The sequence below is a fragment of the Ammospiza nelsoni genome, chromosome 10, assembly GCF_027579445.1.
Source record: "Ammospiza nelsoni isolate bAmmNel1 chromosome 10, bAmmNel1.pri, whole genome shotgun sequence".
Taxonomy (NCBI): domain Eukaryota; kingdom Metazoa; phylum Chordata; class Aves; order Passeriformes; family Passerellidae; genus Ammospiza; species Ammospiza nelsoni.
The window spans coordinates 13639384-13655113 of record NC_080642.1 but is presented as its reverse complement, the minus strand read 5'-3'; the positions used below and the strand labels follow the sequence as shown (position 1 = coordinate 13655113).

General features: G+C 37.8%; 1 protein-coding gene across 2 annotated transcripts in view; it reads right to left on the bottom strand.

Moving 5' to 3' along the window:
- Positions 1-4102: 4102 nt before the first annotated feature.
- The window catches only part of PLOD2 (procollagen-lysine,2-oxoglutarate 5-dioxygenase 2), a 48628-nt gene continuing 37000 nt past the window's right edge, over positions 4103-15730 (bottom strand). The window contains exons 11-20 of one of the 2 annotated variants that reach the window (XM_059479134.1): positions 13611-13715; positions 13225-13350; positions 11898-12039; positions 10651-10713; positions 9157-9270; positions 8687-8752; positions 8106-8210; positions 6637-6783; positions 6284-6409; positions 4103-5297 (exon numbers count right to left, since the gene is read on the bottom strand). In XM_059479134.1, coding sequence (XP_059335117.1) covers positions 5142-5297; positions 6284-6409; positions 6637-6783; positions 8106-8210; positions 8687-8752; positions 9157-9270; positions 10651-10713; positions 11898-12039; positions 13225-13350; positions 13611-13715 — 1150 coding nt within the window. In that variant the 3' untranslated portion in view covers positions 4103-5141. The remainder of the gene's footprint in view (positions 5298-6283; positions 6410-6636; positions 6784-8105; positions 8211-8686; positions 8753-9156; positions 9271-10650; positions 10714-11897; positions 12040-13224; positions 13351-13610; positions 13716-15730) is intronic. The other variant, XM_059479136.1, reaches the window with a different exon arrangement.

Here is a 15730-nt window from a genome sequence, read left to right as displayed (position 1 = left end):
GTTGAACACTCTGAAGTTGAACCTTTCCCTTACAGAAGAGTGACAATTGTTACCAGTCAGCAATTTGCTTTAAGGAACAAATACCTGAGCAGTTATTCTGCTAGTCCTGCTGATAGAGACATGGAGAAGTGGAGAACTGCAAGGCTGCAAAGCTGCTCTTCACACACAGTGATGACCGTACACCGTGAGAGACCAGTGACCCATGCATGAGGAAACTTAAAGCCTCAAGTGTCAGCAAAGCCCACTCTGAAGGGTAGGTCCTGATGTTTTAAACTATTAAATATGGTAAATCATCTCAAGGGCTTACATTACTGCTCACACTGACTGTCATTCCAACTCAGGCTCTGAAAATGCAATGCTTTCGTGCCCTGCCTACACTACAGACACTGCAGCAAGGAAGTAGCTTCTAATAAATGTATTCTGCTCCCTTCCTTCCTTCTCTGCTCCTCTCTCTCAACAGACTGCAGAAACAAAGTCGTACAGTCACTGGTAGTTGAGCAACTCCTCTCAGAGCTAAGCAAAATTCTGGGAAATTGGAGAACTCTGGCTTGAGGCCAGCAGACCAGTTCCTGAGTCTGTTATATATGACTGAACATCTCCCTTGCCAACCTCAGGCACTCAGACATTCAACAGCCATAAAACAGAAGCAAGTGGAGCAGGCAAGTACAAAGGCATGCACAGGACCCAGAACATAAGCAGCTTTTTTCAAGAAATCCCAGTTTTCTCCACTGTCTAAGCAGCACAGCATCACCCCAGGCCAAGACTCTCCTTGCTGGCCAGGCTCTCAGCTTCGCTGCTTCTGCAGCTGCGCTGATGCCAGCACAGACTGTAATCATGCTGACTGAAATCCTACTTTTGAACTGCTGCCACACTCTATTAAAGAACCTGAGATTAATATGATTTTATCAGAGAGCTGATCTTACATTTGATCCTTGTGCAAAATAATCCTGAGGGGCATTGCTTTAACACAGCCAAAACAGCTCTTGTGAAGTGAAGCTTCATCCAGAAAACTCACTTTCCAGTAGCAATAAATTGCCAGGAGAAAAAGATGATCCTGCATTTAACAGCTTTTGCATCATGCCAGGATATCAAGAGCTTCTCCTCCTGTTAGTTGTTAGTTTCTTGTTAGTAGGAACAGCTCTGTGCAAACAGCTGCAGAAGGAAGGAATTGTGTGGGGTGAATTCTGAACTTCCACCCATCCCTTCCTCACTCTGCTCTCCCCCTAGCACTGAAATACAATAAAATGCAGCCACCACCCTCTAAGTGGGATGCACTTATACAGCTTTGACCCATATGTCAAATAGGAAGAGAATTACACACAGAAGTGAGGAAGAAAAAAAAAAAAAAGAGACAAAGTGCCAAATATTTCACTGAAGAAAATAAAAGCTTCTCTTTCCATTTCTATTTAAGGTTTTGACCTAGCTTCTTCAGCACTGCTGAGCAAGACTATCTGCTTTATTAGATTCCAACTTCTTACATTAAGATACAGAAAGTATTTGTGTTAGAAAGTCATTAAAGTGGCATTTCCACCATCTAGGTACAACAAAATCCTGGCAGTCATAAATTAATTATTTATTCTTCCAACTCTGCAGTAAACACTACTAGTGTAAATCTCACCTCTAAGAACTACCAATATCAATTCTACAAATGCATTTTGTGCAATCTCTGCTCTCCAATTCATAGTCTGCTGTGGAATCAAAAAAAAAATACCCCCAAAAAGTAATAGTCAAGTAATTTATTTGACACCTCAGTCATAGGGGCTGCTGAGACAGATATTGTCTTCTCTTCCACTCTCAAAAATAGCAGAGCAGCTTACTCTGCCATGCAAGAAAGTGAGAATTCACAGAGGCAAATTCAAAAAAATACTCACTCATTCCAGAACTGAATCCACTGAAGACCACATCAGAAATAAATCAGATAAAACTGAAGTTCTTCAAAAAGCTCATTGCAGTGGCTGAAGAGAAAAATCTAAACCAGTTCTTTCAAGCAGAGAAACAAAAGCAAAACTGGTTACACACACGTGGGAGGAAAGAAGTACAAGGGTCCTTACTAGATTTTCTGTCTCTTTAATATTTCTATCGCTGCAAAAGAGAAGCTGCTGTGGAAGCACTGCACTGAATTAGCATTTAGCCCATGAATACAGCAGATGTGGGGGAAAAGTCATTATAAAGAAACAGGTACAATCAAATAGGTTTCATTATTATTGCCTCACTGAAAAAACCTATTCTTTTGGGGCTTGTCAGTCTTACTCCTACCCGCTCCCAGTAAGCATGATACAGTAATCCTCTGGGAACAAGAAAATGAACTGCCAAATAGATATTGGAATTACTTGTTGAACAGTGATGTTAAAGAAGATTAAATGTGTAAAACACAACCAAAAGCACTGAACATTTCTTAGGAGTACAGCTGGAACAGCTCAAATACGAAATAAAACTAAGATATATTCAGTATTTTTAAGCAAAAGACTTCAGAAATCTATTGCCTATACACTGTTGTCTTACCCACATTACAGTCTCTCCAAGCACTTAACAGTGAAAAGTGAAGTCTGATGAAAGCAGAACAAACAAAATACTTTACAAATGCCTCATCTGTTGCAGAGCACCCTTATGTCCCTGTACTCCTGAGGTTTCTCATACACTGCTGGAATTGAGGCTGCTGCTGTATCCTCTATGCCCCAAAACAAACTTTGCTAAAGAGATATGAGAGTCTAAGGGCTTTTAAAAGTAACAAAACATATCTTCTAATAGTGGCACTTCTGTTTAGTCTATGTGATTTCATATCCTCACATTCCAACAGCAGGGCAAAGCTTTCAGAACTAATTCAGGTGAGCTGTTCAGAAAAAAATTCTTTTCCTGGCCTGTGTGAGGTCCCAAGAAGTTAATGAGAACACCTCCATACCTGTTGCTGTCCATTTGAAAGGCAGCTGCCACCCTTTGCAAATACTTTATTGAAAGAAGAAATAAGAGAACATTAGTAACTCAAACATGGCAATCACATTTTCCCTTCCAACAAATGTGCAGCACAGTAAACACAGAATTACTTGTCACTACGTGACAGAGTGAACTAAGAGTTGCAAACACAAAAATATAGCAGTAATTAAAGCCCTCAGGGTTTTCTTCAGGCAAAATACACACAAAAAAGATAAATTTTGCTGACAATCACAGAATGCACAACTAAAATACAAGTTATAGTGGGGAGGAAAAATTCTGCAGAAATCCAGAAACTCCCCTGTGCTGGAGGACTTTATTTCTGTGATTTTTTTTCCAAGAAATCTCCTCAAAACAATAAACAGTTAACTGATCCAATGGTAAAAAAATATTATTCTGTTCTAGGTTAGCCTAAGAGACCACAGACAAATGCTCAAAAAAAGATTACTAACAAAGGCTGGTTTCATTCTGAAGACTTGAAAACTTTCTTATCTGTAAGGTTTGTCTAAGCACAGGCAGTAGAGAGACACTGAGACAGCTGTTCCACAGCAGGAAACAAAGCTGAGGGATAGCAACCCCCAAATATTAGCCTGAAAAGCAAAAAAGTTGACAGTGTAAAGAGAAATTGAAAGAAAGCAAAAAATTTCCTGTCAAAAGCCATTCTTTTTCAAACTAGCCCATTTTAACGTATTATTGGGGTTAACTCACTTTGATGTATTTGCTTCAGCATAACTTTAAATATGGCTAAAACTCATTCCTCAAAACTGCAGAACAGGGACATAAGCAGATGTGGTTATTTTCAGTGAAAGACAAATCTTTGAAACTCTCTCCTAATCCTGTCAGCTGCAAATAAAGTTTCTGTTCAGAAAATGTGATATAAAGCTTCTCCAAAGATACACAGTTAAAAAGTGAAGTACGGTTTAGTTTATCAAACAGCCTCCATATAAAAACAAACCCAGGAACCATCACTCCTGCTGGGGTTGTTCTCAAAGTCTAATGCAAGGCTTGGTACAGAGGAACTCACTGAAATAACTCCAGTAGCAAACAACCCAAAATCTGACATGCCCATCTCCCATCTACAGATCATTTGAAAATATTTGTCAGTAAATCAGTATTTTAAGAACAGTCACAAATGCAAAGAAACTACCTGATACATCAAGTAACAGCTGCTTCATTAATTTAAAATTACCCTTTATTTTTCTCAAGGTTTTCCAACATGTCGTGCATTTTGGCACGGTAGACTTTGAGACAGTCAGCTTCAAGTTTCTTTAAATTACAAACAGTAGATACAGTAGGAATATTTTAAACCAATTTCTTCAAAATAAATGTCAAGTTAAGACCCTTAGCTTTAAAAGAGACTGCCACCATTTCATTTTCCTGATACAAAATTCAAGTAATTTTAAGAGTAGAAAACTGTCCCTATAAAACATCCTATTAAAATTTACCAGCGTTCTGAAAATAAGCAACAAATTTCCAGTATCCATTGGGTGCAACTACACATTTAGAAAAATAACTCACTTTAAACAAAGGTCACTTGCTGAAGAAAAGTAAGCTTTCAATAGGATAAGTTCTCAGAACAAATGATAAAACATTTCCTCCTTAGATAAAGGATTTAATCCTTGTTCCATCTCTGCAATTAATTTATTTTTTCTTCTAAGGGTGTGATTTCACTATTGACAACGAATACAGAGACGTTTTCCCTTCGGTATAAACCAGCATATGGAATTATTGCTTACCAGAAACAACTGTAAACAAGATTAATTTGATTTTGTTTTTATGCTGTGATTTTCCTTTCTTTGGTTGGCACCAAATATACAGACCACCAAACTTTAGCTGTGTCACTTAACTGACTGAAAACCACGATCAATTTCTCCGATGATTTTGTATTTAGCATTCCTTGGGGTTTGGGCTTTTTTCAATGAAGAAATGGGTTCACTGTGCTTTTCCATTTTCTCTCCTTACCCACTCTTTAGGACAGCAGAATGGAAAAACAAGCAGGACATGTTTACTTTGGGACTCAAGGCTCAGAGCAGATATCAAGAAATCTCCAACAATATTAGAACATTTTCTGGTTTTCCTCCTTTTAGCCCAAAGTACCTCTGCTGTGTAGTAACAGTAACTTAGTTTCTTTTATCACCATCTTCCAGAAGAGATCTATAAATAAATGTTTATGTAAAGAACACTGCTGTTGAAGAGGACAAAGAAAAATAAAATTAAGGATCAATAAACGATACTGCAATGTATCTTGTGCCATTCAAGATTGGAAGTCCTTCGTGTAAATGTGTAAGTCTTCCTGGGTGCATGAAGCTCCATCCTTTCCTGGGGGACTCAATGGAGCAGTTGTACCTAAGGAATTTACATCCACCTCCCTGTAGTAAAAACACAAACAGAATAAACCACAAACATTTATCTTGTGCTTTAATAAATTCCTTTTTATCATCCCTTAGCAAGGTTGTTTACATGACACCATCTTTAGAGCATTAATTAACAAACAAGCATTTGCAATCAGATTTCCCCTTGTCTTCCTTTAGCATTCACTGGATAGCAACTCATTCAAGCAACAAATCTGACAAACAGATCTTCAATAACTTCACTATAGATTCTACCAGAGAGAAGCAAATTGTGTTCACAGGCCTTTTTTCAGGACTGCACCCCTACCCAGGACAGCATTTAAACAATTCTTAAATTAATTAATCTGGCTGCTGATTTCAAATTGAATGCGTGCTTTTTAAAATAGTACGTGTGCCAAGCACATTTATTGGTGTTAAGTGCTATGAATGATAAAGGCTTATAAACACAAAAGGTTAAATTTCTCTGTAAGTAAAAGCTGGATATTATTGCCACTGCTCTGCCTAGCTCCACACTCTGGGGATTGTTTTATTTGAATCAATATCAGACCAGAAAATAATTTAGCTCAGAAAAAACGTGAACAGACACAAGAGTTAAAAAATTTCATTCTGTGGCTGATCTAAAAAAGAACCATTAAGAAAAATTCTACAGAAAAGAAGTCACTTGAGGCAACTTGGCACTATTTAAACTCTTTTGAAAAACTGGTTTTCACTGTACAGAAATGAAGCATTTCAGAAATGTTAAAAATGAAATGACAAACATCTCCTAAGTTTTTCTTCAAACCCCTTCTCTCCCACCATCTGAAACCAGTTTGATCAATTAAGCCTGCCTGCATCAACAGTTCTGGATCCTGGAGTTGAGCAAATTCAGCACTTGTCAAAAAACCACAAGGCATAATGTATCTCAATTTGTGATGTGAATCTTTTCCTTCTCAGCTGGGTCTCTATATGTGTTTGTGTCTAATATTAGATACTCCAAGAACAACATTTTTAAGGCAGTAACTCACCTGGAAGTCTTCTCCTACTTTGTTGAGGGCGATGTTGATGGTGAACGTGGAGGAGTCGTGGTGAGGTCTGAGTGACCGCTGTCTGTCAGGGCTGTATTTCACAACAAAGTTCAGCAGAGCATAGCCCTGCAACAAAACACAGGCAGACCTCAAGCTGTGAACTGCCAAGACACACACAGGATTCCTGGGAGTTTGTTTAAAGCGGAGTTAAAATAAAACATCAACAACATTCACCTTTAACTACTGCTATGCCATATATAAACTCCCCAACCAAACCAAAGAGGTGTATTCATTAAAATACTTAAATTTAGTCACACCATGGAGTAATTTATGCAAAAGCTTTTAACCCATACCTTGGTATAGTAGCCAGCAAAGACTTTTAGTGTGACTGGGGCAATGAACTCTCGTATGAAATGCAGCCATTCATTATCCAGTCCTATCTGCTTCATGTGAATGTCATCGGTTGGGACATTTTCATAACCTCCAGAAATGCGGCTGTCCTAGTGAAAACACCACAAATAGCTTGGAAACAGGAACATGGAATTTTTCTGACATTTCAACAAATATTTATTTGAAATCTGCATTATCACAGAACTGCAACAAAGCAACGTTTCAGGGGCTGTCTGTACAGCAAATTCCACAGCTAACTGCCAAGGAAAAAAGCGTGCTGAGAGCAAAAACTCAAAGTTTTTATAGGATAAGCCAATATTCAGATGTGTCACCTGTAAATAAAAGGGCTTCTTGGGATAATAAGTTTTATTTATTGAGCTGCAGATGCAACTGAAATTCTATAAGATCAAGAGACTGCAGGCCTCAGCTTGACAGGGTAATATATGATGAAATAATTTGAAGATAAAAGTATGTTAAAATTCTTTCCAGACGCTCCTACCTACATAACAATTATGACTATAGTTTCTCATGGTACCACATTTGTGAATAAGAGAAGCATTCCTCTGATTTTAGTGGTAGTTAACAGATACCTTGAATTCTCTGAGAACATTGACACAATAGCTCATAACATTTTCAGGTAACTCCTTAGGGGGACAAGTCTGACAAATCAGTACTTAAGAGGTAAATGAGTAAAACTTGTCTGAACAGCTATCAACAGCTACCCAAATTCAGCCTTGGGTAACTGTCAGGTGTCTGCTACAGAGCTGCACCACTGTTGGTGTCTAATGTGCTGATTCCAAGTCTGCACAGGGTTTATGTGGCACAGCTTGGGCAGCAGGGGGGCTGCAGGGGTGGCCTCTGTGAGAAGCTGCTGGAAACTTCCCCTGTGGAGCCAATGCCAGCCACACCTGCCACTGCCAAGGCTGAGCCCAGCAGTGACAGAGACAGCACCTCTGTGGTGGCAGTGCCTTTCAGAAAGGGGATAAGTGGGGAAAAGGTGTTTTTAAAATGTTGTTTCATTGCTCATTGTATTACCAATTGAACCAGAGCAGAAAGTAAACTGATTTCCTCAAACCGAGTCTGTTTTGCCCTGTGTTGGCCATTGAATGATCTCTCCCCGTCCTTATTTCTCTAGTAAAATGTTTATCACTTTCTCTCTCCTGTCCAGCTGAGGGCAGTGACAGAGTAACTTTGGTGGGTGCCTGGCATCCAGCCTGGGTCAGCCCCACAACATTAATTGAAGAATGCCTCTAAATCTACTGAAGAAGCAGCTACAAGGTAGACTAAACTAAGCACTTCTTACCACAAAGCAGATGTTTCAGACCATTGGCAATTGTTGGGATGTTGCTTTGTTGCAGGACACTGTGACTTACTGTTGTAAAAGTAGTTAAGATCACTCATTAAGATTATGTTTATATAGGCTGACACTTACTTGGTGTTTTCCACCAGACCATTGCCCAAAATGTTCCATTTCTTCTACTAATTCATCACAGGCAGTGTCGGAAAATATGGGAAACCAAAACACATCTGGACAGGGCTACAAGAAAACCCCAAACAATTAGAAACTTGATTCTCAAGCACATTCTCACAAAAGCAAAAACTTTGAGCTACATTCTAAGCCCTGACCCAGCACTAAGAGTGTGTCAGAGCGCCCACACCTTCTGTGCCTTATGGTTCTAAATAACAACCCTGGTCCTCCACATTTCAGGTTAATATGGGAGAACAGCTTAAAACAGAATATTGCTTTACACAGAGAAAACTTATCCCAGCATTTTAGACAGGCTTTAATGTTCATTAAATCACTGTCCCCAATTGTCACAGCTGATCATCCAACACAAGTGCTCTGTCCAGATCAGCTGCATAAAGCAAGCAGCCTATATCAAATGGCAGAAATTCAGTTCTAATCCAAAACATTAAAAAACTGTTTGGTCACAGACCAAAACAGTATTTGCATGGAAGTATTTACTGCATGCAAATCACTCACACAAATTTCAAAAAACTACTTTTACTCACCTGCTCTACTATGTTATCAGTGAAGATCTTTGAGTAGTTTGGATTTATGTAAGTTTCCTTCCAATCCTAAAAAAAAAATTGTTTAAAAACATTACAGCAGAACAACGATATTTGTAAGTGATAAAAAATAATTTCTATTCTATTCATTTGCTCTAATGAAAGCACCTGAAAAAATTCAAATTTTTTTTTTATTCTCATAAACAAACTCATTCCTATCATGTCAAAAATCATGAAACCTGTTACCTCAGGGCCACATCTCCAATTTCATGCTCTGGTGACCAGCTGGCTTACTGATATGATATATTGTCATTTGCGGGGATGGGTAAGAACACCTTTTAGCACATGATCAATATTTAGCACACAGTAAACAAAAGTTCTCCACATAAAGCCTTTAAATTTCAAGTCCGTTATAATATATAAATTATTTTTTTTTAAATGAAATAACTTTTTAGCAATCATTAGATGCATACCACAGGATTCTCAAAGATCTGCCAGAGGTCATTGTTGTAGTGGGAAGTATTGTAGTTGGCTGTAGAAAGAAGTCTTCCAAATTCATGTCTGTTGGTAATGTACATGAAAACACCCTATACCAATTAGAGAAAGCATCATTAGCAAAACTGTCCATCTCAGCAAAGCTTTAAAAAGGTTTTCATGATTGTGCTTTTATAAAATATAACCACATATTTGCACACACATATATTGTAAAAGTGCTGTTAATTTTTAGCATCCTAATTTTCAAATGGTTGACTGTAATCACCAACTACTCTTCATAACTTCTTGTTTACAAGCATTTACCTACATTTATTTTCCAAACACATTAAACCAAAACATATATTGTTGAGAATATATGCAGAGTTATAGAAAGGAAAAAGCAGAGGAGTGATTGGTCGATTTGCTTTCCAGAAAACTTAAGCAGAACACACTGAAAGAATCTGAACTCAAACTGAAAATGCTCACAACACAAGAAAATCAACATCTAGGGTTTAGTTTCAAATTAAAATCTGAAAGAATAAGCTAACAATCAAAGGGTTCATGAAAGTCAGAACAAGAAACTTATTTCAGAGTATTCACTACATGATCCGTCTGGCGAACTGGCCTGAAATAAAAAGATATTGGCAAATACAGCACACAAGAATATTCAGATCAGCATCCAAAACAGCTGAGCACTCTGAAGTCTGTTCATGTAATTATATGGAAGATATCACGTAAGATACAGCTGTATTATCAAGCTATTAATAGAAGGTATTAACAGAACTCTCTTGATTAGAAGTAGTAGCAGAAAATAGAATTTTTAAAAGAAACTTAGGTTCTATGAAAAATAGTATTTTGAAAAGAAACTTAGGTTCTAAGTTTCTAAAAGAAACTTAGATTCTAAACTTTTTTAGTTTAAGGTTTTTCAGACTAAAACTTTTTTTCTGACATATTTGTGACTTTTGGATTTGCAGCAGATGAAGGCATTACCATTTGAGTACTTTGGTACTTCTATGTTTTTGTCTGAAAAAGAGTTAAACTGTTAGAAAGATAATGATTATGTTAAACATGCCCGGTTCTGGGCACTTATGAAATCATAAAATAGCTGCAGCAGGGAGAATAAGGAGGGCCTGGGTGAAAAAAAACCAGCTTAAAGTGACAATGTGGTCACAGAGGGGGCCTGGCAGACCTACAAGTGATCTGAGTCTCACTCCTACCTAGAACTGCTCCACCCATTTTAGCTACAGAAGCAGCGTCAGCACACCTTGACCTCAGAACCACCGAGGAACACCCCTGAGGAAACCAAGAGCCCCTCTGAGATGCTTTCAGCTGGCATGAAAAACCTGTCCTGGCAAAAACCTGAACCTCAGCAGATTGAAGAGAAAGCCAGAGCAGTGTTTCATCAGAGGAAGTGGACAGAGAAGTATCTTCCTGTGGTAGAGTGATACGGCATGTAATAATAACTAATGAATAAAAAACAAATAAAGCAACACCTTTGGGGCTCTGAGCATATGGAATGTTTCCGAAGAAGGGGAGTCTTTTTCCCTTTGTAAAGTCTAAAATGAAGGAGAATCATCACATCAGTTTTCTGACACAATCTCTTTCCCTTTTCCCAACTAGTTTTAGGTTTCCACAGGTACATCAGGGAAATAGCAGCCTTTGACCAAAGCTGACCAACATGCATCTCCAAGCAAAGCTCTTCATACACATGTCAAAGCTGTTTCCACCAGCCCCTTCTTATCTGCTGCAGTACAAAACCAAGCACGTTCCAAACCCTCCTACAGCCCAGACTGACAGAGGAAAAGAGGAAGCAATTTTCTCATGAGCCAGTCAGATTAAGTTAATGAGCACATGGAAAGCACAGGTTCTGCAGGAACTGATGCTGAGGAGGTTTGGACACAACAGGACTGGACGGGGATGTTCTGAAGAATCAGCACAAACAGAGGAGATCATGCCTTGTTATGAGGGAATAAAAAAATTAATACTTGCCAACTTTTCTTGTTCAATTCAGCAAAAATATTTTTCAATGCTACAGTGTCTGGAAATAGGTCTGGTTTAGGTCTTATTTGTCTCTGTGCTGAAACTAGTGTAAATATCAGTAGAAATATGGATTTACAGATTCATAACTTTACAGTACAAATAAGTTCTCTCATTTCTCCCAGGTTAACACAAGTAGCATTTATCTGATACAGTTTTAATCTATCTAGAAAAATTAATGAGTATTTCCTGCTCTCTAAGAAAATTCCTACAATTTCTTAAATCACCTAGGTTTTTATCACTGTCCATTATTAGTTTCAATATATATCTACTTATAAAAAATGGCAAAATATTCCAACTTAGTCTGCTGGAAGTTTCACACTGTATAAAAATGTGCACAATAGAGATGATCGAAGTGCACTGGTAAATTTTAAGTCATACACAGCAGAGCAGGTGAGCTCTCTTTCCTCTACTGAGGTTGTGCCAAGGAGAAAGATATTTTAACTTCAACAGAAATTTTCAGGGAATTTAACTAGAAAACACCATGCAGTCATTGCATCAGTGCATTGGCCTTGAAAAAACCTCTGTTCTCAACAATTTGAAAAATACACCTGAAGGGTTTTATCACACAAAAATTGGCCAGTACTTTGAATTAGAAGTAAAACATAATATCCAAGATCAATCAAGTGAAGCAGCCTATGAGTACAGCAGGACACAAAGAAATGTGTGTATTTGTAAGCAAGCTGTTTCAGATACACCTTACCATCTCCCTGGCATTCCTGCAGAGTGCCATATCAGGATCCAGCTTATCACGCATGAAATAGTTCTTTTCTTTCATCTCAGACCTCAGAGTCTGTCCCTTAATCAAGTATATATTAGCCATGTAAGGGATATTCCATACTCCTCTGTTGAAAAAAGAAAAACGAACACAAAAATAGTTTAATGCTATGAAAACTAATTTGTTGCCTATTCTATCAAATCAGCATCTCTGTATTTGCTGACAAGACTAAGCAAGTTGCAAGGAGAAGTTGAAAGGTTCCCAAGACACTTGGAAAACTACATCTGGACATCTCAAAAGTAGGCGTAGGCAGTAATTCAATTTTCATGAAATACTGTTATAAAAATATTGCAAGGTCAAATTCTCTATGGAATTTTAACTACACATGTACTTCATGTTTCCATAGTTAGGGCCATCAGTCAAACTCTGTTAATATTATTTTACAATACCAGATGGAGAAAGTAACTCCAAACCAGATTTTTAAATGAGTTTAAAGACTTCACTGAGACTCCACACAGCTGGTCTGACCTCCTCACACAAACACCCACAGACCACAGTAGGCCATGTATTTATGTGAGTTGAGCCAATTTCAACACAAAAGCATTGCTTTCAAAATGCTCCCGCTGCAGATTTCCCCCCTCTCAGTGCCACAAGCACATCTTGTAGAACAGTAGGACTGAAAACAAGCCAGCCCTATTCAAGCAGTCTGTTTCAGACCCTTTTGTTCTTCCAGGGCAAAGAAAAGCATCACCATATGGAACAGTGAAGCTTAGAACAACTGGACATCACATTAATTTCAGGGGAGGGATAAACCCAAAAGCTTATCCTTGACACGAGTATTGCTGAAGAGCTCCTTAAGACACACATGACATCATATACAGGACAAAACACACAAAGAAGTTATAGCTGTTCCATTGATTAAGCATTTGCCCCAAGGAGATGACAAAGTCATTTAATGAATACAACAACCATTCCTTTTGCCTGAGGTTGCAGGGATGTAGAGTTTTGGGTTTGCTTTTTGTTTATCTTGCCTTTTTCTGTACTGTGCACTGGTGAGCAACCAGACACCATCAGACAGGTACCAATAATGGCTGTGTCCAGACCTGACACCAGCTCTTCACATTAAACACTTGGCTTTTTTTCAAGCTGTGAGTGGGAGCAAACAAGTGTATTTCTATGAAACAGAAAACACAAAAAAATATACCTAACCTCATCTCTCCAGGAGTAATACCGTACTCGTATATCTTCATGCAATATGTTGCTAATAACCACTGGATGCCCTGACTTTAAGAATTAGTTTTCAGTTACTTACACTCTGTTCCCTTGGACAATGTCCACATAATCTTCTGATCGAGCATAGTAACCATCAGGGCTCAGAGCACCCCAGAAATTGGACCAAAGCTTCCCGTGGCGAGTTACTAGTGGAGCAATTATCTTCCTGTGAAGTGACAGATTGAATAAGAAAATATGAAAATCTGAAATTGAAATTCACATCAGGAATTGCTGTTTGACAGGAACAAAATGCTTTGTGAATTGTTGGCCCCCAAGCCTGTTATGAACTATGGCAATGAAATACCACAAGTAAACAAAGAGAATTTAACTCTGCAAAAATAAACAGGATCATATTTTCTCTGGACAGACCCCAGGAGAATCCTTTCAATTTAGAGGAAATTCTACAAAATAGGAGATTTACTATACCTGTTCTGTTCTATCAGTATTCTTAAAGTTTTTGGGTTTGTCAGGACAACATCTGCATCTATGCTGAAGTAATATTCACACGTTTTATCCTGGCGACAAAGGTCCCTAAAAAGACAAAAAAGAATTATTAACTCATGTTAATAATAGTGTCCACATGGACAGAAAAAAAATCACCAACAAAACAAACACAAAGATTTTAAAAAAACCCAATCTACAAGCAAGTACTGAACTGATTCAATGCATTAAAAGTCCTCTGCAGCACAGTATTGTAAAGGAAGGTATCTTTAGACTTCAGTAGTTTCATTAACTAGAAGATTAAAATACATGGATTAGATGCCTTATATTTTCCTTTTAATTAACTAAGTGGCCTCTAGCTTTTACCAAGTCCAGTAATGCCTTCTATAGAGTGCCCTAATAGAAAACGGGGCAGGGGGAACATGCCATTAATTTACATAGCTGGGTATCAGTTCAATCACTTAACAGTGAAGTATGACCTTATTTAGTAAGCTCCTCTAGCAACTGGCTGTAATGCTGTCTTTGGAAAAAGATTTCACAGATGCAATCTGAATGATAATTGAAACCTTATGGACAGTGTAAGACAAAAACTTATAAACCTTTATAAGGAAACATATATTTAAAGATGTCTTCTTTGTCTTTTTGACCTACAAGAACAACAAAGTTGGTAAAGAGAAATATAAACCAAATGCAAAGGCAGTGAATTTATACTGGAGAAAGTAACTGAATGTCTCCATACACTATTTCTATCAGTTGTGAATTTGATCTCAGAAGAATAAACTGCACAAATTCCCATGCCTTCAAGAGAAAGACAAAGAAAACACATTCTACTGTAAATATGAAAAATACACAGACTATGTTTGTATGTTTCTGGTAGGGTGGACTTGCTAGGCCAAAACTTGGTATAGTGAATTCAGCTTTCCTATGCCATCAGAATAATAGGAGATTATAAGTAATCAAATATACTTTTAGAGAAGGTGGAACAATTTCCTCAAGTCAATACTACAGAAATAGCTTCCTATAATGCAGGTGGCATTATTAAATTTGTCTATTTTCCCTATTTTAATTCCACCATAACAGCTTGAAACATTATCTTAATTCTTGTTTTAAAATATCTATAATCAGTGCTTTAGTTCAAGTTCCACTTGATTTGATACCTTTTATACTGCACTTGGCATTAGATGTAAAATTTTTTCCAAAAACCATTCAGCTTATTTATCCTCATTCTAGTGAGGAAAATAGACCTGAGACCAGACTTGATCCCAGCCACAATACTTGCCAGCACTGCCCCAAACGCAGGTAAACCCTCTGCTGCTAACAAAAACATGAAGAGAATTAATTTTAATTATAAAAATGTGATGAAGTGGAACAAATTTATATTTAGTTATAGGCAAATATACCTAGAAAATTAATTACATAATAGCAAAATGCATTGTTCTTTAACTTTTGCCTTTTTTTCTGCCCCCCATCCCTTTTAAATCCAGACCCAGAAAATGCTATTCCAACTGGTCTCTGTGCTTAGTGTTAGAAACCCTCCTGTGCCTCATTCACATAACAATCCAAACCACAAAATACTAAATTAAAACTTTTGGTCTAAGTCACACTCAGTCATTCAGTACTCAATTGAGAACTCTCTAAAAGCATTCCTGTCCTAAACAGTCAGGAAATTTCAAGGTTACTATTCTGACTTATTTTTTCCTCCTGTTTGTTTCTCTACAGTGTTGGACTGTATCACCACATGGCAGAACTTATCCTTCACATCTGACATGATGGCTTGTATCTGAAAATGCTGCAAGAATTATGCTGCAAGCATGAAGTTTTGCCATTTGGTGATCCTTGGCACTTGAGGTTAACTAAAAAAAAAATCTCCCCAAAACACTACAGGTTTCACATGGAGGAAACAAAGTGATAAAAGATTCAGGCAGAATTAATAAAGCAAGCACACTCTCCAGAAATTAATGCATCTTCTCTTCAGGCTTTCAGTGTTGCCCAGTAGCTTTGCCTAAGGAAATAAATGTAACCCTTTCTATCCTCATGGAATACTCTGGTTTAGAGTATTACATTCCTGCAGTACATGCTAACCTCTCCAAAGGTAGAAACTCCAG